General features: G+C 44.1%; 1 protein-coding gene across 1 annotated transcript in view; it reads left to right on the forward strand.

Moving 5' to 3' along the window:
- The first annotated feature begins 782 nt into the window (after positions 1 to 782).
- Positions 783 to 25429, forward strand: part of XKR4 (XK related 4) — a 319153-nt gene continuing 294506 nt past the window's right edge. The window contains exon 1 of the mRNA XM_060035146.1: positions 783 to 1600. Coding sequence (XP_059891129.1) covers positions 783 to 1600 — 818 coding nt within the window. The remainder of the gene's footprint in view (positions 1601 to 25429) is intronic.

Consider the following 25429-nt stretch of genomic DNA (forward strand, 5'->3'; position numbering starts at 1 on the left):
CGCTCGGAACGGAGCACAAAGAGCCCTGCGCCTCCCCAGCCCTCGCCGCTGCCACACCCGCCGGTCCCCCAGCCTCCTTCGACCTCCGCGCTGGCTGGACGCGCGCCCCCTCCCCTCTGCCCCCTCGCGCCCCTCCCCCAGGGCCGGTCAAGTCCACCCAGCGGTCCCCGAAACCCCGTGGGCCGGGGCCCTGGGCCGTCTCCCCGAGTCCTCTCGGCCGCGCGTCCCGGTCCCGGCCCCTCCTCCGGGGCCCTCCGCCTCCCTCGCCCCTCCCGAGCTGGGGTGGGAGCGGCGGCAGCTGGAAGAGAAGCGATGAGGTCATCCTCTCCCTCGGAGTCAGCTGGTGGAGGAGAGGCAGCGGGAGGAGGGAGCGCGCGCGCGGGGAGGAGAGGGATGTGCAGGTCCGAGGGGCGCCGCGGCGGCCGCTGCTGCTCCTGCTGCTGGCGGCGGCGGCGGCTCGGGCGGCAGCCGCGGGGCCGGGACGGCGAGGAGCGCGGGCGGCGGGCAGGGGCGCGCGCCGGGCGCCGCGAGCAGCTTGGCTCCGCGCAGGCAGCCAGGCGGCGCTCCTGCCGGCTCCGGGCGCGCCGCTAGCCCGGCCCAGCGCCCAGCCCGGCGGGCGGCGGGCGGCGGGCGAGCCGGCGCAGGAGCGGGCGCAGGGACAGCGGCAGGGGAGCCGCGCCGCCAGGGAGGGAAGCCGGGGCGAGGCGAGGCGGCGGCGGGAGGAGGAGACAGCGGGGAAAGGTGTCACATAAAGGAAGGCTCTTCTTCGCTTGGGAGGCATCATGGCCGCTAAGTCAGACGGGAGGCTGAAAATGAAGAAGAGCAGCGACGTGGCGTTCACCCCGCTGCAGAACTCGGACCACTCGGGCTCGGTGCAGGGACTGGCTCCGGGCTTGCCGTCGGGGTCGGGAGCCGAGGACGAGGAGGCGGCAGGCGGCGGCTGCTGCCCGGACGGCGGCGGCGGCTGCTCGCGCTGCCGCTGCTGCTGCCGCTGCTACTGCTGCTGCGCCGGGAGCGGCGGCTCCGGGGGCTCGAGCGGCCCGGGCGGCGGCGGCGGCGGCGGCGGGGCGGGCTCCGCGGCGCTGTGCCTGCGCCTGGGCACGGAGCAGCGGCGCTACTCGCTGTGGGACTGCCTCTGGATCCTGGTCGCCGTGGCCGTGTACTTCGCGGACGTGGGCACGGACATTTGGCTCGCCGTGGACTACTACTTGCGCGGCCAGCGCTGGTGGTTCGGGCTCACGCTCTTCTTCGTGGTGCTCGGCTCGCTCTCCGTGCAAGTGTTCAGCTTCCGCTGGTTTGCGCACGACTTCAGCACCGAGGACAGCGCCGCCGCCGCCGCCGCCGCCGCCGCCGCCGCCAGCTGCCCGCAGCCCGGAGCCGACTGTAAGACGGCGGCCGGCAGCGGCTCTGCAGCCGCGGAAGGCGAGGCTCGCCCTTCCACGCCGCAGAGGCAAGCGTCCAACGCCAGCAAGAGCAGCATCGCCGGCAACAGCAGCGGGGCCACGCGGTCCAGCGGCCAGCGCAGGTCTGCGTCCTGCTCCTTCTGCCTCTGGCTCCTGCAGTCGCTCATCCACGTCCTGCAGCTCGGGCAGATCTGGAGGTACCGTATCGGGGGTGGGGGAAGAGGGAGGTTTGCTGCCGCTCCTGCGTCCCCACTGCTTTACTCTTGCACAAGAAAATCGTTGAGGGTTGCCGTGGTAGTAACCCTAGTCACACTCCTTCCGGGTTTTGGTTTGGTTTGGTTTGGTTTGGTTTTAAATTTGTGATCACAACCTAGGGTGGGAGAGGAGTGAGGGGCAAGGGAAAGGCAGCAAAGTGGCTTTGAGCGCTCAGCCCTTGTCTTCCCACTCCGTTCGACCAGCTTCTCTATGTGCTACACCCCCCTTCCCGCTCCCCCCCCCCATTTTTAGTGATCCTGTTTCTGTGAGTAGGAGAGGATTCCTATCACATCTTCTAAAACTCCTTTTTAATTATGTTGAATTTGAGGTGTGTGTTGCAGTTTGGATGGCTTCTTTTGTTCCCTGAGAAAAATTGCTAATTCTAGTTAGATGGAGCTATTGCTGTTCAAAAGTACCCACATTTTAATTCTCACGGCTAGAGAAGTACTGTGCTTCAAGTAAAGAGCTTAGTAGGGACACACTTGTTTTTTGGGGGGACTGTGTATATCTATATCTATTTTTATATCCATCTCCAAATACCAGTAAGTACACTTTATGGAACCCAGACTTACTCTAGTGGTGCCCTTTCTGATTATCCTGCAGTGTCACCTCAGCTGATTTCTGGGATAGCTAAGAACCCTTGGAAAAGGGTGGTGCATCTTGTAAACTTTGACCACACTTGGCATCTTCATTGACTTTCTCTGCTGCTTGTCACCTGATCTACCAAGTGTTTACACAGATATCACTTCCACTTACAAACTGGAGTACAAACTGGAATATGGTTCCTTTGGGCAGAGGGAATCATCTCTGGAACCGTCACAGCCTGGATTTAGGAATATAACGAAGTGGCAGGCTCAGGAATGCGTTTCTCCAGGTTTTATATGTTTTTGATAGCTTTTTGAATGATATTTTACAGCTACAAGAATTCTTGGTGTTGAAGCATTTAAATGCTAACATCCCAGAGTTATGCTTTTTGGGTTTTTCTTTTTTTGGGGGGGGGTGTTTAAAATAACTTAGTAAGTATAAGTAAAATGAGGAAACTTCCTCACAAGTGCACTGATATGGGACTACACTCTGCTATGCCAGTGTCCTTTTCAATTTTATTTGTAGTTATTTTTGTGATTAAAAACCCAAAACGATTATGAGTCATTAACTCTGCTACAACTCAGAGAATTTGTGGAACGGAGCTAAAATCGTCTTTTACGGTCAAGTGTAGTGTTTTCATTGAGAAGAGCAAGTGTGATTATTTTTCAGTCTTTTCCGGGACCGTTGCTTTGTAAAGCAGGGTGAGCATTGCCACAGACAGTGACTTTTCAAACTGAGAAACTTTTTTTTCCAAGCAGATACTTTCTGGTAAAGTGCTATATGATACGCAGTGCGACCAACTGATGTTGGAAACTTCCATGCTTTGGACTTAAAGGACGTTTTGAAATGTCAGTTAAGTGTGATAGCTCTATTTCCCATGGTTGACTACTGCAAAGGCTTGCAGCTTGGTGCTTTTCGAGTGTGATGAACTCAAAGGCTTGATTTAATTACTGAAATTATTTACGGGGTGAGATTCATATGATTAGCAGTTTTAATCTGATAATGTGGTAAATGAAGCTTAACACTCCATTTGTTAACTTCTGCAAACTTCAGGCAGGATTTGGAAATCACTCACTTTTACCTTTAAAATGTCTAGATTTATGTAAATCATGCAAACACTTCTCAGTTCTATTAGCTGAAGAACTATCTATGTTTCTTACCGATTTATACTGTATGAAAAATTGAATATCAAATTCTAGTTGTGTTTATTAGACCTTCTAGACCAAACATTTTCCCAATTGAAAAATGATGTTTAATATCTCAGGACATAAAATGTGGAAAGTGAGAAATAATTAGGAAAAGAAAAGGGCCTGAATACATCTCAGCGAGACCATAGCCACTGGGTCATTTGGCCACACAGCAAAGCTATGGAGGGGTGGGGGGCAGGGATGGGTAAGGTCTGGTGCAGAAGGAAAACCACAGGCTGCCAGACAAATGCATTCACCAGCCCAACCCTTGGAGAAACTATGGTCACACATGGCTCCTTTTTGTCGAGCATTTCTACAATATTTTCCTTAAAGGCTTCAAAGTTTTTTCTGCTAACACATGGTCATTTGGGAGGAGATAGTATTTTTTTGGATATATATACACATATTTTTTTAAATATTTGTTTACATATTCAGAATAATGTATTTAATAATGTATATCTGAATTATCTAATCTTACTGTTCTTGGATTCTGGCTACGATATTTGGAGGATGGTGGGGTAACTTGGTGGAAGCATGATCTAAGACTCAGCCTCATTTTCTCCTTATAATGTTAAAAACAAAGCAAAAAAAAACAAACCAAAAACTTTAGCCTAATGTAAGGAAATTGAAATGGGGTCAGAGAGTTCATGTAATGTAACACTCAGATGCATTCCGAATTGTTTCAGTTTCTCTGAGCATAGAAGATTTGAATGGAACTTGGGGGGATGGGTGCGTCTTTGATAATAAACTGGTGAAATGCAGTTCATCTCAGATTATTATATTAGACCATTATCTTTGACCACTGTGATTCCTTAATTAGGAGCACCCCTCTGGTTTTTCAAGCTTTTCTTTTCAATGCATTGTACACAAAGGTTGCAGAAAGACCAAGGTATCAATGGTTCAAAGCTCAGAGTTCATTACTCATGTTTTAACATGCTACTTTCTAAGATCAATAAAATAGATTTTAGCTAGGTTGGTAACTGTTCATTGTATTTCCATGGAATTCAAGTTATTTTAGGTAAGGGTCAGATTCTAAAAGCTCTCTGTAGATAAAATCCTTTGAAATACCATCAAAGTGTTTGCTTGCTCAGAAATAGCTGTTTGAAACATTTTGGACAAGATTTGCCTGTATTCATACATTTATTACAGATGCAACTGCTGAAAGCAATGGTACATATTCATTTTAATTAATGTTTACTAATGGAAAAATTAATGGCAGCTTTTAAAGTCGCAGGAGTTGATACTGGGAAAGAGCCGTTTGAAATAATAAAGTGAATTTTTGCTACCATGTGAAAAGAGCAATTGTGACTTTAAAGGAACTGTGTCTGTGAATGAATGAGGAAGTACTTTTTCTTTCCTGTTCACATCATGTGATTCCAGAAATTACTAAGAGCGCAGTTCAGCCAGTGGGAATCAGAAACACGCGATCAGATCAGCTTTTAGTCTTCATGATACCCGTGATCAATTACATCTGGACGTCTTCTTCCTTCAGAGTTTATGACTTACTCTTCAAATTTGACCTGAATTTCTCCTACACATGTACGTGTGTAGGTACGTACCTACTTAGTTGTTTTTTAGCAAATAGGCACATGGTAACTGATAACTCCGTGGATGGTAGAATGGGGAATATTTTTACCATTTTTGGTTTTGTTTCTGAATATCTTATTGTGAGAGTCACCTGGTGGAAGAACAGCTTTCTTGTGTTTCTCATGCTTGATCCCCCACGAGCTATTAACATGTGTCCGTATTCAGGTACTTGGGAAAATGACGGGTTACGCAGAATTAGGCAGATCTCTCCACAGCAGGACTTCTCAGAGCCTTTACTTACTAAGCTGTTGTGCAGTTGTCAGTAAGTTTTTAAAGGCACAGCTATTAAATCCTCTTGTAATCATGGGTCACACAAAGCGCTTTGAGAAACATTGTTCTATGCCGTTCTTCAACCTGCCCAAACAAGAATTATAATAAGAAGAATTTTATGTGGTACGTTAAACATCTACAAATATTTTTATACTCCTCTCTCGTCTAAGCATTAGTACTTCTGTATATGAGAAGGCTGGCAGAGAGATTACTCAAAGATCACTCAAGATTGCTTAAACTCAGAGGGATTAAGTAACTGGCACAAGGTTACCCAACTATTATGTGATGTAGCTCAGAAGTCAAAGCCAGGCCTGTCTTACCCTAAAGTCTATTTTTTCTGGCTCCATTAGCTACCTCCAAATGCCAATTTGGATAATAAGGACAACAACGTATAAAAATGACAACTTCCCTTCACTAAGGTTGGCAGAGTTCGAGAGAGAGCTGAGTTTAGACAAGTTAGGATGTTTCTCTAATACACACCAGTGGTTCAGTGGCAGAACGGAGGCTGGAGCTCAGATCACCTGACCAGTGTTCTTCTTCCTACACCACTTGGACGCACTGAGGTTGTTGTAGTGGCATTAACGACTAAGTGGCATAATGTATGTGAATAAGCAGAAAGTGCTTTGCAAATGATAAAAAATTCTAGAGGTAAGGAATGGGTAGGAAGATAGCATACTGGGTACAGCTGCGAGTGTTGAAAAAGTACCTTATTGATTCTGAGTTAGTTCTGAATTCTGATATACGTCAAGCACGATTGGTGCCCTTTCCTGAGTTTATTGCATGGTCATTTCCCGTATATCTGTGTTCCCTCTGCTGCTTATTAATTTATCTATTCATCTGTATTGAGTACCTGCTCTACTCAAGGCACTATGCTAGTTACGAATCGCCCCAAGATGAATAAAGTACACATCTTCTTTCAAGGAATCTACTGTCTGATGAGGAGGATGGAACAGTAAACCCACAATTTCAGTACTGGGAAATACGCACTCTGATAGAAACAGGAAACTCAAGCCACCTTAGTGGTTCAGGTAAGACTCTGGAGAGGATATGTTTGAGCAGAGGTTGTGATGGTGGGCAGGTCTGCTACTGAAATAAAGCGGAGGTTGGCAGTGAGGGCTTGGATATGACTGTGCAAAAGGGCAGAGAGGCAAGAAAGAATAAGGCAGGTTAAACGTGCCCTTCGAACAGAGAGAGCGATTGAGAGACAGTAGCTAGAGGTGAAGATGGAGAATTAGTTGGGCTGGACGATGAAAGGAATTTAGATTTTATTCTGAGGCACTGAGAAACCATTGAAGGATTATAAGGGTGAGGATTGTTGACAAAAGTGTGAAAATCTTGTTTTATTCAAAGGAGTGGCAAAACGTTGAAAGATTCAGAGGAAATGTATCAATCCCTCTCTAACTCGATCATGTCCCTTTCATTCATAAAAGTCCATTGATTTTAAACGCATCGAGTGTGGATGTAATTGGAGCATATAAATAGGCCCAACCTTGTGGGAGAGTTGTAAACAGATTGGTTGAAATTTATTGTATTTATACCAAAGTAAATTATTGGCAAAAGTTTATTTTGCGTTACTTTTTGAAGAGATTTTCCTTAGGATATGGTGGGCTTCACCTTATTGAAATCCTTAGAAAATTGTTCCTTGTGTTTGTGTAACACTTCAATTTTCAGAGGGTTTCCAAGTTTTCTTTCTTAGGTGACCCTCAGACTCATCTTTGAGGTGACACATTTTGCCTATGTGGAAATTGAGACAGAATTTTAAATGTTTTTCTCTTTAGGTCACGTAGTTCTGCGCAGATTCTAGGCTAAAATTCAGTACTGAGGTGGGAGGGAGAAAAAGGAACATGGGAGATTGTTGATGTAACTGAGGATGATTTGGTAGAAGAGAAACCTGAAAACTTGAGAGCTCTCTGGTACTGAAGGATTCCAATGTGGAAGAAACTTTTGCGTCAACCCTCTGGGACAAAATGGATAGGATCTACAGGAAGAGATTTTGAATTAATGTAAGGAAAACATTTTTAAGTAGTCATAAGGGATCCCAAGTTCAGCTAAGATTCCTTAGGAGTAACGAGTTCCTCATCATTGGAGTGTCTAAGCATAGTTTGGAAAACTGTAGGCAGAACTACGGTAAAAGATACTTTATTATACAGAGGGTTGGACTAGATCATCTTCCAGCTCTGAGATTTTATGACAATTTCTATCATTACATGCTGCTCCAAACATAATGGGCTAACCTTTGCTTTTTTGGCATGAAAGAAGTAGGAGTTTGCTTGAATTACTGCAGCTGTGTCACTTTGAATCTGTTCATTGGTTATGGACCCAGTATCTTCCCTGGAGAATCACAAATTCACACCACAGCCTTGAGTGCGGGGCTTGGTGTTTAAATCTCTGAGTTCGCTCACAGATATAAATCCACACACCATCAGACAGTCCTCTGTCCATTTACTTGGGTTTCTGTATGAGCTGGAATAATTTATGCATAAATCTGTGTGGTAAATGTAACTATTTCAGTGTCTTTGTCATAAATGCAGAAGTTGTCATTTTTCCATTCACTTGAACTATACTATACTATACTATAAGGGTAAAAAAAAATGTTATACTTATTATACCCCATGAAATTGCAGGCTACTCTCAGAGCAATTGAAAGTAACATCTATGCAAATGGATGCTATCGTTTTTGAAGAGCGTCCACAATCCTTGGGTCAGTAACTGGGAAGGTCTTTGCTCAGTCACTTACAAAAAAGGTCCTTAATGTTTGAACATCCAAGTCCATGACTTCTGTTCAATATGTTCTATATTTTTACAGTTTGAATGGAACAGTCTACCAATGAGTTTAAATAGCACCAGTCACTGAGTAACAGATAAATACTAGAATGATTCCCCTTTATATGGAATCCCGGGCCAATCTGATTCGCACGTTTCCCTGACTTGTTTTAGAATTTGAATAGCACATGTTCTAAGCTTATGGAAGCAAGACTAGGTATTGGGGTCAGATTTATTACTCTGACGTATTATCAAATAGGAGGTGCAGTGTGGTGTTGGTCATGCGTCTCAGGTATAATCTTGGAAAATAGTTGGAATATGTTGATGGATTTCATGGGAAAAACATTCAGTAATTCTCAACAGGACGTATTCTCTTGAATGACATGCGTAATTCTGACTACCACACCATGTGACTTCCTTCCAGCTGTATGATGGTGTCCTTGGGAGCTGTTGGCATGGCCGGTCGGGAAGAAGGACCATGGGCAAATCCTCAGGAGGTCACTCTAGTAGTTGTGCATCTTACATGTGTAGGCATACGTGTTCAGTGAATATTTGCTGATCTGTGAATGAAGCCCAGGGGTTATTATTTCTTCTTTGCATGAGTGTAGCTGCACTTGCTGCCTGGTTGCTTCTTGAGCTGCTAATGGTACAGTGAATCAGAGAAGGCGCCGTGTTATCTAGAAAGGACACAGCAAATCACGCAGCTCTTTTGTAGGTTACTAGTGCTAGGAAAGTGGGGCTGCATTTCACAAAATACTAGTTATCCTCTGAGAAAGATGCAGCTAGACGCTCATCTTCACTTACCTGTTCTTGCTGATAGAAAGGTGAGACTGGGGAAGCTTTGGGATAGATAGTTTTCACTTAATTCTTACGTACTCTTGACCTTCTGAGAATACACCTGTATACAGAATGATTTGGGGGAATTTTGGTGCCCCTACTTGTCTACTCAAAGAAAAGCTGTAGCTTCTGCTATTATGATGACCACGACCATCATCACCATAATTGTTATCAGCGTAGAACATTACTTCCATGTCTAGTGTATGTACAGAACTCATACAATTACTGATGGTGAGGGATAATCAAGATGGGTTAAAATGGAAATGGATCAGTCCAGAAATCCTCTAGAGGCAAGAGGTGGCCTGTAGGACAACGGTAGATCTTTTCTAACCCTGAGATGAGGGCAGAGGGTCACAGTTAGTGTATCAATGATGGATCTTATTTAGAGGGGCAGCTGCCTTTTGGGGAACTGGACTAAAAGGGGATCAGATGATTTGGCCACTTGGGGGCTCAGACCCCCGGCAGTCACCTACTGTCCTGGGTTTACATGTGACAGCACCTGCCAATGGCCCCCCAAGTTTAGGTCTTCTTTTGGTTTCCTCCTTCTGGGTCTTAGTTTTCTACCTGTATGATGTGATTAGTCAAAAATAGTGTCCAAGGTTCTTTCCAGGCTTAAAATTCTGATTCTTCTTTGCTTGTCCAGTCCCCAGAGTATATGCACCAGAAAGTCTGTTCTTCTAAGGCCATGGCTACCGCATTGTGTAAGTCAGTCAAAGGGGATCTACGGGGGGTTTCCAGAGTTGACAATATTAGTGTCCGAAACCCAGGAATCGGTATTATATGTGGAGAGAGAACCTTAAGCTTATTTGTATAATGCAACTTATTTTGTATCATTTCCAAATTTTAGTTATAATCAAATTAAACCATTTTCATTAAAACCCATATCTAAGTATTTGAAGTTGATGTTCAAAGTGTTCCATATCACTAATTTTAAGAGATGTACCCTATAGACTTGGGAAGCCACCATTGCCTTCCGCCTTTCATGGGAGGAGGTATGCACAGCTGGAGCGCTAGGATTAACAGATAGGAGCAATGCTTCACAGGCCTAAGAAGAACTATCCATTAGGTCAAGGAGAAGGCTGTTGTCAGAGCTAGATTTGCTTCTAAATTAAAAGCTTGTCCTGGGTTACACTGTCACTGATTTAATATGCTGGAAATTGAATTAAACACTATACAAAGATACTGTATCCAGGTCTGCACTTGTTGAGGAACAGGGCAGTGTTACATTCTGCCAGAAGAGCTCAACCCCCTAACCTTTCCCAGCTGGGGAGTGCCTGGATCTTCAGGATGTTAGAGATCTGTTGTGACACTGCACAATTTTCAACCTCACGACAACATTTCAGTTTTTTACATTAAAAAAATTTTTTTTAAACATTTATTTAAAAATTGTCTGAAGTATGTCAAACTGTTTTCCCCCTTTCATGATTCATAAGTAGGCTGTTTGAATCAGTTCTACTTCTTTTGCTTACTTCATGTACTTGCACTGTTTTCCTGGCAGGGGAATCCTTCTACACAAACAGAGCAGTGGGCAGTGTGTGGGGTGGGTGAGGATTAGTCAGTCAAAATCAGGCACATATAGAAAAAAGGAGGATCTGCAGTGAAATGAGTCCAAAAAGACTTGAGCTGACTTGGATTTGGCTTCCCATCAAGTACATTTTTTTAAAGTGTATAATATGATGTTTTTTTTTAATTCATTCTTTAAAAAAATTTTGTTGTGGTAATAACACTTAACATGAGACCTACCCTCTTAATGAAAAATTTTTTTAAATTAATTTTTATGAGAGTATAGTTGCTCCACAACGCTCTGTTAGTTTCTACTGTACAACAAAGAAGTACATTATTTAAGAAGGAAAAAGTCACCTTTCTGAACCCCCAGCCTAGGAGATTTCGTCCATGTAAATAGTAGTCTGATTCCTCTTTCTGCAGCCTAGATAACAATTATGAATAAAGATATCAGTCTGGGGCTCAATTCTCTATTTTCCAGGTCTTTTCTCAGTAGCAGAGAGTCAATACTCAACACAAAGGTAGCCACTGTAGCAGTAACAGTTACAGAACAGCCCCTCATCGCTTCCTTCATTAGTTCACGGCATAATCACTGCATCAGTGTGACAGTAACAATGAAGAAATGATCCTTCAGGAAAGAGGGGAAAGGATTTGTAAAGCCTTCTTTTGTCTTGATAAGAGTTTTCAGCTGATTAATTAATTTGCTGTTTTACCAAAGTAAAATTAATAACAATCATTTTTTAAAATGTAGGTCAATTCTAGAAAACTCTCCAAAGTGATTTTTAGTACTTGGGTCTGTTGTTATAAATTAGGAAGGATGTCCCATAGGGTTTCATATCTCTAGGGGATGCGCTGCTATTAAGAGTGGCAGTCACAGATATCCTGTGGGATTTTTCCTGAATCGGTTGGTGATGGTCGGGTTTGAAAAACTGAGTTCTAGATGGGAACAGGTCATATAACACAGTCCCAATGAAAGCATAAATATTAGTTGTGTTCCTGCTTCTAAAAAGTGAACAATCATTACAATTACTTAAGGATATACTGATATCTATCTATATCATATGTGGAATCTAAAATATGATACAAATGAACTTATTTACAAAACAGAAACAGACTCACAGACATAGAAAACAAACTTATGGTTCCCTGAGGGGAAAGGTTGGGGAAGGATAAATTAGGAGTTTGGGATTAGCAGATACAAATTATTATATATAAAGTAGATAAACAACAAGGTCCTACTGTGTAGCACAGGGAGCTATATTCAATATCCTGTAGTAAGCCATAATAGAAAAGAATATGAAAAAGAATATATGTCTATATTTATATGTAGAACTGAATCACTTTGCTGTCCAGCAGAAACTAACACAACATTGTAAGTCAACTATATGTCAATAAATTAATTAATTAATTAATTAAGGTTGGAATCAAATGGGTAAGGGAGAGGAAACCTGAAGTTCTGATCAATACCTTGGAAACTATCATTTCATCCCATTCTCTGATCTGCTGGTAGAAGAGGTGGGAGTTATGGATCGAGCATGAATTGATTAGTTGGAGGAAGAAAAAAAATAGCCATGAGAGAAATGAACGAAGATGGAGAATTTTATTCCATACTCAGAGGATGAACTTTTAATCCTTTGTCGTAGGAGTGGGAAAATTGTACTGATCCCCATTCTATAACGCATCACAGCAAAGTTTAAAGCAAGGCTTCACCAGCCAGGCTAAGTTTCCCTTAGATGAGTTGCAGCTCCAGCTGTGATGATGGTCACGTTTATGGGATCGAGTTGAGACTGAGGGCACCAGTGGGGTCTGCAGTCTGAGGGACTTTGACCCGAGTCCTGGATTATCACACAGGTCAGAAGAGGGCAAGCCAGCTGGCAGAGGGTCAAGGCCAGGGCACATCATCACAAAGGGGAACATATTAAGAGCCCAGGATTCTAAGCAGGGACCAGAAACAAACTTGATAATAGTAAAGGGAGGTTAGAATCTGAGATCAAGGTCATCATGCAGGCAAACCATGACACCCGGACTTCAAAGTGTGAAACCGAAGGGAGATTTGTTTCATTTATGTTCTCGTTCTATAACTTTTGTCTGGTCAGGTATCAAGAGTAGGGCCTACAACTGGAGGTTGAGTTCTCATCCCGCTGAGGGGAGGGCAGAGAGCTGGGATTGAAGGCAGGTTCTCACTCATCCGCTGCGGACACCTGCAAATTCATCAGCAGCCCATTGGCCGAATCACTATGTGGTCACTGTAATCGGTTGCTGAGAATAAAATGACAGACATAAGTGACCAGTGATAACCTTTTCGTCATGTTTTCCACAAACATCTGCTTAAAATCATAGTAAGGAAAACATGTTAAAAAGAATATGCTCTCAAAAAGTTTATGTGGAATCTAAAAATAATGTTACAAATGAATTTATATGCGAAACAGAAATAGACCTGCAGACAAAGAAAACAAATTTATAGTTACCAGAGGGGGAAGGGGGAGAGGGAAAAATTAGGAGTTTGGGATTAACATATACACAGCACTATATATAAAATAGATAACCAACAAGGACCTACTGTAAAGCATTAGGAACTCTGCTCAATATTCTGTAATAACCTATAAGGGAAGAGAATCTGAAAAAAATAGATATATATGTATGTATAACTGAATTTCTGTGCTCTAAACCTGAAACTAACACAACGTTGCAAATCAACTATACTTCAATAAAAAAATAAATAAAAATAAATGGTTTAAAAAAAAAAAAAAAGGCTTACCATCTAGGAAAGGAGGCAAGTCGCTTTCATACCCCTGGAATCTGTCTGTGATGAGGCACTGAGTGAGCTGTTGCCTTACTCAAGGTAGAGTCAGCAACCAGCAGCCTTAGCATCTCTTGGAAGCATCTCAGAAATGCAGAATTTCAGGCTCACCCCTGATCTACTAAATCACAACTTGCACTTGAACAAAATCCCCAGGGGATTCGTAGGCATTTTTAAGTTTGAGAAGCAGAATGGCATCCATTCTGCTACAGAGGCGGGAGGACCCCTTTCAGCTGAAATGGTCAGGGAAGGCTCATCTGAGCTGGACATTCATGGAAAATATACCTGATCCAGACACCGTAACTGGCTTTCTCACTAGTTATCGCACTCAGTACGATAGCTTGGAAACCGTACCGGTGATAGGCGCACACGTACACACCCGGGAGCCTCCTCATAGACAGCACCGTAGGCAAAAGTATGACAAACAAAGTGAAAGATTTTAGTAAAATCTTTATTCAAACTCCATTGTTTTATGGTTTTATTGTTCACAACTGTTGAGTGCTCTCTGCTCACAGTTTTATATTCTACTCAGACCTTATGCCATCTGGTCACTTGGGATGGAGGGGACAAGGGGTGGTGAGAAAGGGACCAGACCTTCTCAGCGGAGGTGCACACTAGGAAAGCGTTGGGTTCAGAGTAACCAGACCGTGAGGTTAGAGAATGAAAAGAGGGGCATGGGGCTTCCCTGGTGGCGCAGTGGTTGAGAGTCCGCCTGCCGATGCAGGGGACGCGGGTTCGTGCCCCGGTCCGGGAAGATCCCACGTGCCGCGGAGCGGCCGGGCCCGTGAGCCGTGGCCGCTGAGCCTGCGCGTCCGGAGCCTGTGCTCCGCAGCGGGAGAGGCCGCGGCGGTGGGAGGCCCGCGTACCAAAAAAAAAAAAGAGGGGCATGGCAGCTCTTGCCAAGAAAGACATAATGATTTGTCATCTTTGCTCAGAGAGGCGGAGCTAGGCTGGTTGTGGCATCCTTATTCATACTTTTCTGAAAAGGGAGCAGCCTTGAGGGTGAGCAAAGATGTCCCATCTCTGGGTGTCAGGGATAGTGGAGCGGGAGGTCAGGTTCTGGGCATCCCTCATCCTTAGCTTTTAGTCTGCTGGACCAAGGAGCTTCTGCATCTTCATGGGAAAGAGGAACCAAGAGAGGAGTAACGGAGACGAACTAGGAACCCAGGCCTGCGAGACCAGGTCCTGTCCAGGAGTTGGCAGGGTATTCTTATAAGATGACGTGGGAAGACTTCTGATGACCAACCTGCTGTGTGCAATTCAGCTCTTTATGGTGACCCAGGAGGCTCACAAGGCAGGCTATGCCATGGGAAGAAATATGACAGTTCAGCCCGATGTCATGCTTTACTGTTTGTCTTCCTAAGTGAGAAACATAGCATCAACAACATGACAAAATATGTCAGGTCTGGGTTGTGGGATAAAGAGATAATGAGGATGGCGCCTTATAAGATGTATATTTGGGTAGCTGTGCGATCAGTTTCCTTATTTCACGTTAAACAAAATAGAAAAAGATGGCCTTCCCAGAAATGCTTCTTTGCAAAGTAATAGTTTTCTAATTTCCCTTTCGTACAACATCTGGTGTCGCTAGGCTGTCATTTCTGTTGCTAGGGTTCCCTCCCCCATCTATGTGCTAGGACGTGATTGTTTCGTTCAGTGTTCTTAAGTGTTTCCATGGAGAGTTCCTAAGTTAAATTTTCTCAGACTGCTTTATCATTAGGTGTGGTCACCCTGCCAGGCTCTAGACCTACATGTCTTTCCGATATTGTAGCTATTTCCATTGAAATCTAGTTATTCCCGATTGGGGTGTGCTGTCAGTGTCAAATACCCAGGGGATTTTGAGGACTTCGTGTGAAAAAAAAGGGGATGGTAACTATCTCATTAATAACTTTCATAAGGGTTATATGCTGAACTGATAACATTTTGGATATATTGGGTTAAATAAAATATACTGTTAAAATTAATTTCACCTGTTGCTTTTTTTCTTTTTAAATGTGACTACAAGAAAATTAAAATTACAAACGTGGCTTGCATTGTATTTCTATTGGACAGAGATGCTCTAGATGATGTGAGAGCTCAGTTCTTGAGGAGTGAGAAGAGAATAAACCCAAAGTGAAGTGTTTCAGAATATTAAGATAAGAATTTGCTAGAAGTTACCAAGGAAAGAACACTGAGTTGTTTCACTGCTGAGGCAGGTTGACTTAATGGATTTTGCAAATAAGGTTACCTGCTGGTAAAAACGGGGTCTTTAGGAGATAAAAGCCCTAATGTGGGTGCAGCCCATGGTCTTCCCTGCTTCCTGCCTTGCTTAAGGCCCAGTGACCCGCTGTGCTGCTTTGGTGGTTTAATAAATAATTCTTAATGATGACGACAATAAAAACTAAATCTTTGTAAGTGCCGTTGTAGCTTGCCAAGCGCATTCTCTCCTATTAAACCATCCAATCTTCTCACCAGCCTCTCAAGGCAGGAATTTTTATCATTCCCATGTGAAGATGAACCCACTAGGGTTCAGAGAAGGTAGAAGATTTGCTCAAGGGCGCACAGCTCCTCAACAGCAAGTGCTTGCACTCCCATTCTCGACTTCAGCTTCTGAATTGCAAGCTTTTCCCACTGTATCTTACAAGATTAATCCAAGAGAATCGCCTGGAGAAGCATTTCCCGACCTTTCCGGCTGGCAGCTGTGCTAAAAACTGCAGTGAGTTCAATTGTACTGTGACATCAGTGGGAATTAGTTAATACCAGTTTATAGGATTTTCCTCTGACTACCGGGAAAGGGAGAGCCCCACCTGAGGACAGGAGGTCAGATTTGAGTCCTGACTTTGCTGGAAACTCCTCAACTACGAAACAGTGGGTGGGAGTTACATCAGATCATTTCTAAAGTCCCTTCCAGCTTTATAATTCTATGAAACCTGGCATCTAAAAGGAGTATATCAACTCTTTTCATGCACCTTATTAAATATCCACTTGGGGAACAATATGCATGTTTTATTAACCTGGGCTAGTTTTCTGATAAACTACTCCCGGAATTGGTATTTCACACCAAACTTCAAACATTTTATCCACCATGTGTCACTTTCATTTGGTGCCTACTGGTAAGATACATGTTGTTTCCATTGGGAAATGCATGACACTAAAGAATAGTAAGTAGGCTCCAGTCCCATGTGAATACTATGTAGTTAACCTGTATTTTTATTTTTTAATTTTGTTTATTTATTTATTTATTTTTTATTTTTTGCGGTACGCGGGCCTCTCACTGCTGTGGCCTCTCCCGTTGCGGAGCACAGGCTCCGGACGCGCAGGCTCAGCGGCCATGGCTCACGGGCCCAGCCGCTCCGCGGCATGTGGGATCTTCCCGGACCGGGGCACGAACCCGCGTCCCCTGCATCGGCAGGCGGCCTCTCAACCACTGCGCCACCAGGGAAGCCCAACCTGTATTTTTATCCTCATTTTGCATGCAGTCATGCTTTGCATATGCCAGCGTTCTACCCCACATATGTTCATAAATTATGACTTCAACTACGACCATTCAAGGCAAGCCCCGCTGTCAGTCACATCTCTCTGAGACCAGCAGGATTTACATCTGACATAACTTCAAATTCAACTCCTAAGACCTATCTCAGAGGACCAACTCTATATAGTCCAGCATATGCAAGTGCTAGAAAATTCATTCTCAAATGCACACAATGCAAAATTTTCAGAATCAGACACAGCTAGTCTTTGAAAAAGCAATTCCAAATATTCATTTCTAAAAATCAAATAATTCCTCCCAAAAGATGCCCCCCAAAGTAGATATGACTTGCTTTGAAAAGGCTTGGCAACTGTAATCAGCTGTAACTGTATAATAACTGTAATCAACTGTAATAATAATTATTATTTGGTGGCATTCCATGAAAAATATATAGGATCATTTTTCTTTTTAGTTCAATGGCATCCTTGAAAAGTATAGTTTTTCCAGAGAGACTGATTTCCAAGTATGTTTTTAATGTTCATGACATTAAATGTGTTCTGACTTACTCTTTTTTTTTTTAAATCCCAAGTGATATGTTCTAAGAAACATGCATATCTATACTATAGTTATTTTCCCCGTGATTTTCTTCCATGTGTACACCTGATCATGCAGTTATGTAGGTTCGGATATGCTGGAAAGAACAGACGTGATTTAATTAAACTCAGATAGTCTGGAGTAAAAATGCCTTCATTCATTCATTCAATAAGTATTTCTCATGCATTCACTGTGGGCGGGCTCTGGGCTCAGCAAGAGGAATGGGATGCACTCCCTGACTTAAAGGAGTTCTCTGTCTGGCAAGAGCCTGTCTCATTTATAACTGTTCACACCTCAGAAGGTCATGCAGCCTCAGCAACGACGGGAGTAGTGTCGTTGGGAGAACAGCAGAGGGATGGGGAACCTCTGTCTGGAGGAAGGGATAACATTTGAGTGGGACCCAAGAGAGTTCCGAGCAGAAAGCATAGAAGGGACAACGACGTCTCATGCCCTGTTTGTCAAGAGCTGAAGCGGAAAGTAGGAAGGAAAGAATGTTAGCAGATGAGTTGTGAGTTTGGGGCCAAACTAGCCAGGGCGTTGGGTGCTTTCCTAAGGAATCAGGACTTGATACTGTTGGCAAATGGGGGCTCCAGGGACACGTATAGATACATCTTTTCAAACACCTACCTTTTAGCAGTGGGAAAGATTGAATCGCAGTCTGGAAATATTGGAGAAGGAAGTCTCCTGCATTCTTCAGAGGCAGGGAAAAGAAAATGTGAGTGAGGGGTGGGCTTGAAAACTATCCGGAACTTTAAGGGGCTGTGGAATGAGTGAGTGAAACGAAAGCCCAGAAGAGCTCGGCGGGTCTCACTAAAGATTCTGATGGTACTTAATGAGCTATTGGAAAAGGCATAAACGTAAACAGAGTTAAATAAAGATGCTCTGTAATGTAGGCGGGGCCATTAAAAAAGATTTACCAGAGTGAAGCTAAATACGGTGTCGTGAATAATTAATGGGCCCGTGACAACTCAGTAATAACTACCCTGAGCTTTCACAATAGTGCATGAACATGTGTGCGTGTCAGGAGGAGGGTTTGCTTTTATAGTCAACACCAGTTAGCTGGGAGATTTCCCCGCAGAAGTTAGTTAGGGATTCCCGGGGGTGGAGCCTGCTGACTGACCTCTGACCAGCGGTGAGTAGCTGCTGTCTCCCATGGGTTACTGGTTGAGCCTTAAAGGAGTTTAGTTGTAAATTCAGTTCTTGTCCTTCATTCCCTGGGCTCTAGGTGCTATTTTCGCTTTCAGTGGGATTTCCCTTTCTTACTTTAGGAAATGAACTTTGTTCTCCTTGTGGGTAGGTGCACTCCACCTGGAACAGAACTTCGTGAGGGTGAGGGAACCTTCCTTGAATGGACTGGGCCATTCAAGCCATTAGGACGTGGAGGACGGTCCACCTGGGATACTTAGCTCAGTGGAGACTCGGCACAGGAAGTTACCTTTGAGCCCCAACTGACCTCTTTTATTTCAATAAATCCTCATTTAACAACCTTTAAAATTTTCTTAATTTTTAGTTTTTAATTAATAAACTTTTCCCCAAGCAGTTTTAGGTTTATGGAAAAGATGGAATTGAAAATACAGAGTTTCCGTATACTCTCCGCCCACCTCCAGGTTCCTCTATGACCAACATCTTCTGTTAGTGTGGTACATTTATACAATCGATGGACCCAAACTGATACATTATGTCGACTGAAAAAAAAAGAAAACTCGCAACCTGAAAGTTGAGAGTTATGTTTCATTCGGCGGGAATTTTTAGGACTTCCAACCTGGGAGGTAGCATGTCAAGTAACCCTGAGAGAACTGCTCCGAGGAGGTGAGGAGGGAGCCTGGTCATATAGGAGTTTTGCAACAAAGGGCAGGTCGTCTGAACGTCAGAAGAGTATTGTTGATTAAAGGAAACCAGATATCACAAGTTAAGAAATTTAGCGCTTTTCTCTGTACAGGAAGATGCAAGCGTCTGGGCTCACTGAAATCATTCCTTTGACATGCACCTCAGCTCTCTGGGGCCAGTATCCTGTGTTTTCACATCCTGAGTTTCCGCAGGGCTCACCAGCTGACCATAATGGCTGATGACTGTGACGTCCTTTGTTTACAATTACGACAGGCAACATTACATTTCTCATTACTATTAACTAAACTCCACAGTTGAGAATTCACTTTTTGTGTTGTAAATTCTATGAGCTGTGACAAATGTATACAGTAGTGACTTGTGTCCACCATTGCAGTATAACACAGAACAGTTCACTGCCCTAAAAACCCTCTGCGTTCCACCTATTCATCCCTGCCTCCCCCCTTCCCCTGGCACCCACTGATCTTTTTACTCTCTGCATAGTTTTACCTTTCCCAAAATGTCATACAGTTGGAATCGTACGGTACATAGCCTCTTCAGATTGGCTTCTTTCACTTAACAATATGCATTTAGAGTTTCTCCGCAGGATTTCGTGGCTTGATAGCTCATTCTTCTTAGTGCTGAATAATATTCCATTGTCTGGACACACCACAGTTTATTCATCCATTCACCTACTGAAGGACATCTTGGTTGCTTCCAAGTTTTGACAATTTTGAATGAAGCTGCTGTAAACATTTGTGTTCCGGTTTTGTGTAGATGTAAGTTTTTTCAATTCATTTGGGTAAATATCAAGGAGCACAATTGCTTTGTCTTATGGGAAGAATAGGTTTAGTTTTATAAGAAGCTACCAAATTGTCTTCTAAATTAGCTGTACCATTTTATATCCCCACACTTCACAACTTTTGAGTATCTACCATGTGCCAGATACTCCTTGTTTGAGGGTATGAAGTTAGTGAACCAGGGCACAAGATGTTATTCTAGAAAGAGCTAAGGTACCATGAACTTGTTCAAGTTACTAGTTCTAAATTTAATCTTTCGGAGGGGGTTGACTGATTAGGATCTGTGCTTTATAGTATAAATCCCATAGTTATTCTTAAATGAGAAATGGGTAAAGGAATAAAAATTTAAATTACAGTGAAATATTAGTTGTTCCCGTGATGCATTTGAATAGCTGTATGAAATTACTTTGCTGGACATCCAGACAGAGTTGTGGTACCAGCTCTGGTTTCACATGGGTGTAAGAAAAATTATTGGAACGAAATCAGCCTTTTTTAAAATGTACCTTTGAGATGAGTTATATTCATGGATTTATAAAACTGCTTGGTAATTGTTCCTTTAAAAATGTAACCACGGGGTAAATAATTTTCAGTGAAAAAAATCACAGCACGTGTGCGCGCCCCCACCCCCGCCCCCCACAATCCTTTAAAAATACTCTGGAGTTCTGCCCGAGACTCGAATAGTTGCCCTGGGTAGCGACAGCCTGGCTCACTCATGCCAGCTCAGCTAGGGCTTTGCCTCCAATGGAGCTGAATGGAAATCAATACACAGCTGAATGGCAGAAAATTGGTTTCTCTGCCTTTTAAAAGGCCTCGTCAGGGTCTTCATTTGAATTGTTATAGTATTAGCTAAGATTGAACTGAATTATTTTTGTAATTCTTAAAAACAGACAATGAATTAAAAATCTTCTTGTCGTCTGTTGGACTAAAGCAATAAAGAAGATGAACATGTTCATCCTTTTCAGCCTAAATCATATAATCAGATAATTTTCTTGTTTCCTTTGTTCTATATAGAAACAATTTGAGTATCAGTGTCAAATGTCTCTGCTTTCTGCATAAGTATTCATTTCAATCCAGGTCCCCACGTTTGTCTCCATATTTCCAACTTTTTGGGTTTTCAAATTGCACACAAATATTTGTGAAACTGAAAATTTGACAAGATGTGAAATGACAATTCTAGTAAAGCTATCTGGCTGAGAAGGCCAGTAAAACGTTACCAGTTTCATTAAACGGAACCAGTCATTCCATTTGGTTGAGGCCTCAGCTTTGAAACGGATTGAGATGTTTGCTTCTCTGTCAGGAGGATCGATGTGCGTCTGTTGATTGTAACGAGACCATGCTTGAATGGCCAGTCCGTGGGCCCTTGATTTTGGTGGTGGTGGTGGGAGGGATTAGCAAAGCAATGCTAAAGAAGCACTTTTTCAGGTGCTTGAAAGAAAGAACAAAGCTTTATCTGGTAGAGACATGAAAGTTCTGAAATCTACCGAATTAGGAATAAGGAGGAGATGCAGTACAGAAAGAAATACAGTTCGTGTGCACTCCGATCTGCATGTGTGACTTGCAGCAAAGTGCTGTCTTTCTTTTCTTCTCTTTAAGGAATACCTAATTAAACCCACAGTCACCTGGGGCTTTTGCTGTGTTACCTGGGGGTCCTCCTAGGACATGAGAGGAAGACGAACGGGGTGGGAGGAGGGGAGAGGAGAGGAAAGGCAGGCTGTGGGTCAGGCGTGTGTAAAAACGCCTTCATGAACTCACCTGGACGTGGCATTCGTGTGCTGGCTTGCACTTCGTCAATAATGTCTCTTGCTTACTTTGGAATATAGGTTTTAGATAAGATTGACACTTGATTTTGTCAGCCTCACACTCGTTAGTTTCGTTTGTAAATTCTGTCCCTTTCTGGAATGTGTGCTTCACGAGAGCAGACATTTTTATTTGTTCACAGCAGTGTCCCCAGCATCTAGTATGGTGTCTGGCACGTCGCTGTCATTTAATACGTACTTGTTGATTAAATGAATGAAATACAAATTAGCAAGTCATCATTCCAATCAAATACTTGGGTGCGTTCCTAATTTCTATATGTTCTATTTTACTTGTGAATTTAATCCGTGGATTTAAGAAGCATGTGATGCGCAGGGCATCCCCTCGTCGCGTGCCTGATGGCCTCCCTGTTGAGTTTTGTTGTTGGCATCAGGCGAGTGGATGGAAGGGCTAGACTTCTGCAGAACTTAGACCCCAGAGCATTGGTACCAGGTCTTTAGATCCCCCAGCCTGAAAAGACACTGCCTAATCTAAGTGTGCTTGTCAGTTCCCTTAGAGAACATCCCAGGAGAAGCTGCTACCCCCTGAGATAACTGTGTGCCTTCCCTCCTGGACCCAAGATGAGCCTGGATTTTCACAAGTAGAAGCTTTGGTCCTGCTGGTTATGCTGGTTAAGCAGCCTCAGAAGCCTGTCTTTGCATAATACTCTCCTGCAGTATGTGTCCCACAGGGAAGGTCCCCCGGGCTTTCCTAGTGACAGCCATGATTTATTGCTTCAGGTGGTCCCGTTCTTATTTTGTCTTGTGGGGTAAGAGTGAGCAAGAGATACAATTTGCACCATATTCTTATACCCAGTCCTACATCCTACACTTAACAGTTCTGACTGGACAAAAGCGCATGGCAACAGTAATCATAGCATCCCATCGTTTTATTTACAATAAAATATTGTACAGAATATTGTACAATAATAAATTCTGTACAAAATATTGTACAGAATTTACAATAAAATATTGTACAGAATTTACAATAAAATATTGTACAGAAACAATAATACAGAAAAAAATATTTTTCAGCAAAATCCTGAGAAAGGATGAATATCTGTTGAGTTTTTTCTTATGGAGAGATAACCCAAAGACCTCAGTTTTAAGGGAAAAAATATATATTTGTCTTTCTAGGTACAAGGCTGGTTACCCATGTTATATTCTGAGAGCCTATATTGTGAGTCAAGAAAATAATTTTCCAGGATAAAGGAATGATAGCCTCGAGGGACTTCTCCCCTGTGGGCAAATTCCTCTACAAGAATTCTCTCAAACCCTCTGGCAAGTCTGGTGCCAGGAGGCATAACAGCATGGGCTAGGGCTGCACCTCCGCTTGAAGTGAGGCGGAGTTAAAGAAAAATGTCAGTTTACAAACTGGTCTCTCCACTGACTACAACAGTTTGGCCTCGACTATGTGGTTCTTAACTTGTTACTTGGCTGAAAAATGTTTATCAGATTGAGGACATGGTGCTTGGTCGTTGGTGACCTGAGCGAGACAGGTTTTGCTGAAGCTCTGAGGGCAGAAGCCAGATTCCTGTGGGTGGAGGGTGCAATCAGAGGTGGGCAAGTGGGGAGGTGAGTGTGGGCGACACTAGAAAAGCTTGACCGTGAGGCCGAGAAGAGGGGCTGGACGGGAATCTGGGCCCGGGAAGGGGGAAACACCTAGCTTTTCTTTTCTTCTTTTCTGCTCTTCCCTTTTCTTCTGTGCCTTCTTGTGTTATATTTTAAATGGGAGAGTCTGGAACATGTGTGAATATGGTTGGATGGTGGATCCCAGAGAGGGTGAGAGAGGGACGTGACACCTGAGACCAGCCTTGATTTCTTTCACATGTAAGGTTTCTAAGAAGCAGGGGGCGTGGCACCCAGAGCACAGGAAACAATGGCGTTTCTGGGGCGGTGGAGGGAGTAGGGGACCTGTACAGTCAGGGGCCACTGGCCATCTGGTAATTTCTATCCTTTCTGTGAATTAGGAGACACGGTCATCTACTGTGGGAGGGGTGGGTATGCAGTTAGAGCAGGATTTACAAGGTTGAAGACATAGTGACTTAAAGGGATGGAAAAATAAACGGACTAGAGAAATCTGGTAAGATCAAGGGTCAGGGGGCCCAGTGGCGTTTGATGACCTTGATTTTAGAGCATTTCCAATCTGCCTGATTTGTGATTTTTCTCTGCAGCGTTTGGATTCTCAGAAACATTCATCTAGACATTTGTCAGCATCCAATCAGCTTTAAAAAAAAAATTAGGGTCCTATAGTTGGCACCAAATATATGACAACATACATTCCAAAGAGGAAATACCGACAATAATTTTAAAAGCCGATATACACAGAATATATCAGGTCATATATGCTATGAAGAAAAGTAAAGTAGGGGACAAAGAGAGCTGGGAGGAGAGTTTTGATTTATAGAAGGTAGTTTGGGAGAGTGTTTCCAGTAAGGTGACATTTGAGCAAAGAACTGAAGTGGGGGGAGTCGACCATGCAGACACCTGAGGCAGAAGCATCCCAGGTAGCAGGATCACACCTGGGAGGCTGCCGAAAGGGAAAGGGACCAGTATGGCAGGAGAACAGGAAGAGGTGGCTGAGCGGACGAAGGGGAGGGATCACGGGCCGTGCTCCTGGGTGTCTTGTGGGCCACAGAGGGGACCTTGGGTTTTACCTTGAGTGAGCGGTTTTAGGTGGCAAAAGGTCGACCGTGAAGTGGGGTTTTGCCGGGGGGTGTTGAGCAAAGGAGAAGAGTACAGGTTGAGGGCCTTTGCCAGAGGTGTATCGCAGTTGGATGGGGCCGCACGGGAAAGGGGGGGGAATTGAAATGGCCCCGGGGCTGCCACACCTCGTGACCTTGAGGGATAACTGCTTTGATTTGAGGAAAGCCCCCTGGACGGACAGGAGGCCGTGTCAGTGATGTGGACACGGCGTAGAGGGGGTGACTCTGGTCCCGCACGTGCTGTCCCGCGTGCTCGCTGGTGCCACTGCCCTGCCAGCTGGGGGTCCATGGTGAAGGCGACCCACCAGCACGCTGACACGGGGGCCCTGTGACCGGAGGACACAGGGAGGGACGGAGCCCCGCACAGAGGCTGGGTTCCCTGGAGTGGTATGAGTGGGAGGGGACAGCTGGGCTGGGGGTCCCCCCTTTCTCTCTAGGTGCCCCTTCGGAATGAGCCTCCACTGGCAATGTACGTGCCTATTGCTTCTGGTCTCGCCCTGGACAGTGTTTCTAGTCTCCAGTCCGAGGCATGAATGACCAGATGACCAGGTCCCCGTCATCTGTGAGAGTTTATGTAACTTGTGCTGGGTATGCGTGTGTGTGTGTGTGTGTGTGTGTTTGTGTGTGTGTGTGTGTGTGCAGAATACACAGGCTCCTTGGCGGAGGGCAGGTAAAGTTAGCCCCTGACAATCTGGACGTGGCCAGCTGACCTGTAGTTTACTTTCATTGCCACGGTCAGGACCCTGGACCCTGATCCTCCAAGTTCAGTCCTCACCCGCTTGTTAGAAATGCAGACTCTCGGGCCTCCAATCGAATGGATTAGAATCAGAATTCACATTTTAGCAAGATCCCAGGTGACTCATATGCATATTGAGAAGTGCTGCTCTAGAGATCCTCAAAAACAAAATAAAACAAAACAGACGCAAACTGGGGGGCACTTATATTTTCTATTTAAGATCATTTTCCCAACATCCTTCATGTTCTAAGCATAGTCTACCAACAGGCCTTCTCTAAGTTCTTTGAACAAAGTAGAAACGTTGGTATAATCACTTTGCTACAAAGTGGAGCACACATCACC

The sequence above is a fragment of the Delphinus delphis genome, chromosome 17, assembly GCF_949987515.2.
Source record: "Delphinus delphis chromosome 17, mDelDel1.2, whole genome shotgun sequence".
Taxonomy (NCBI): Eukaryota; Metazoa; Chordata; class Mammalia; order Artiodactyla; family Delphinidae; genus Delphinus; species Delphinus delphis.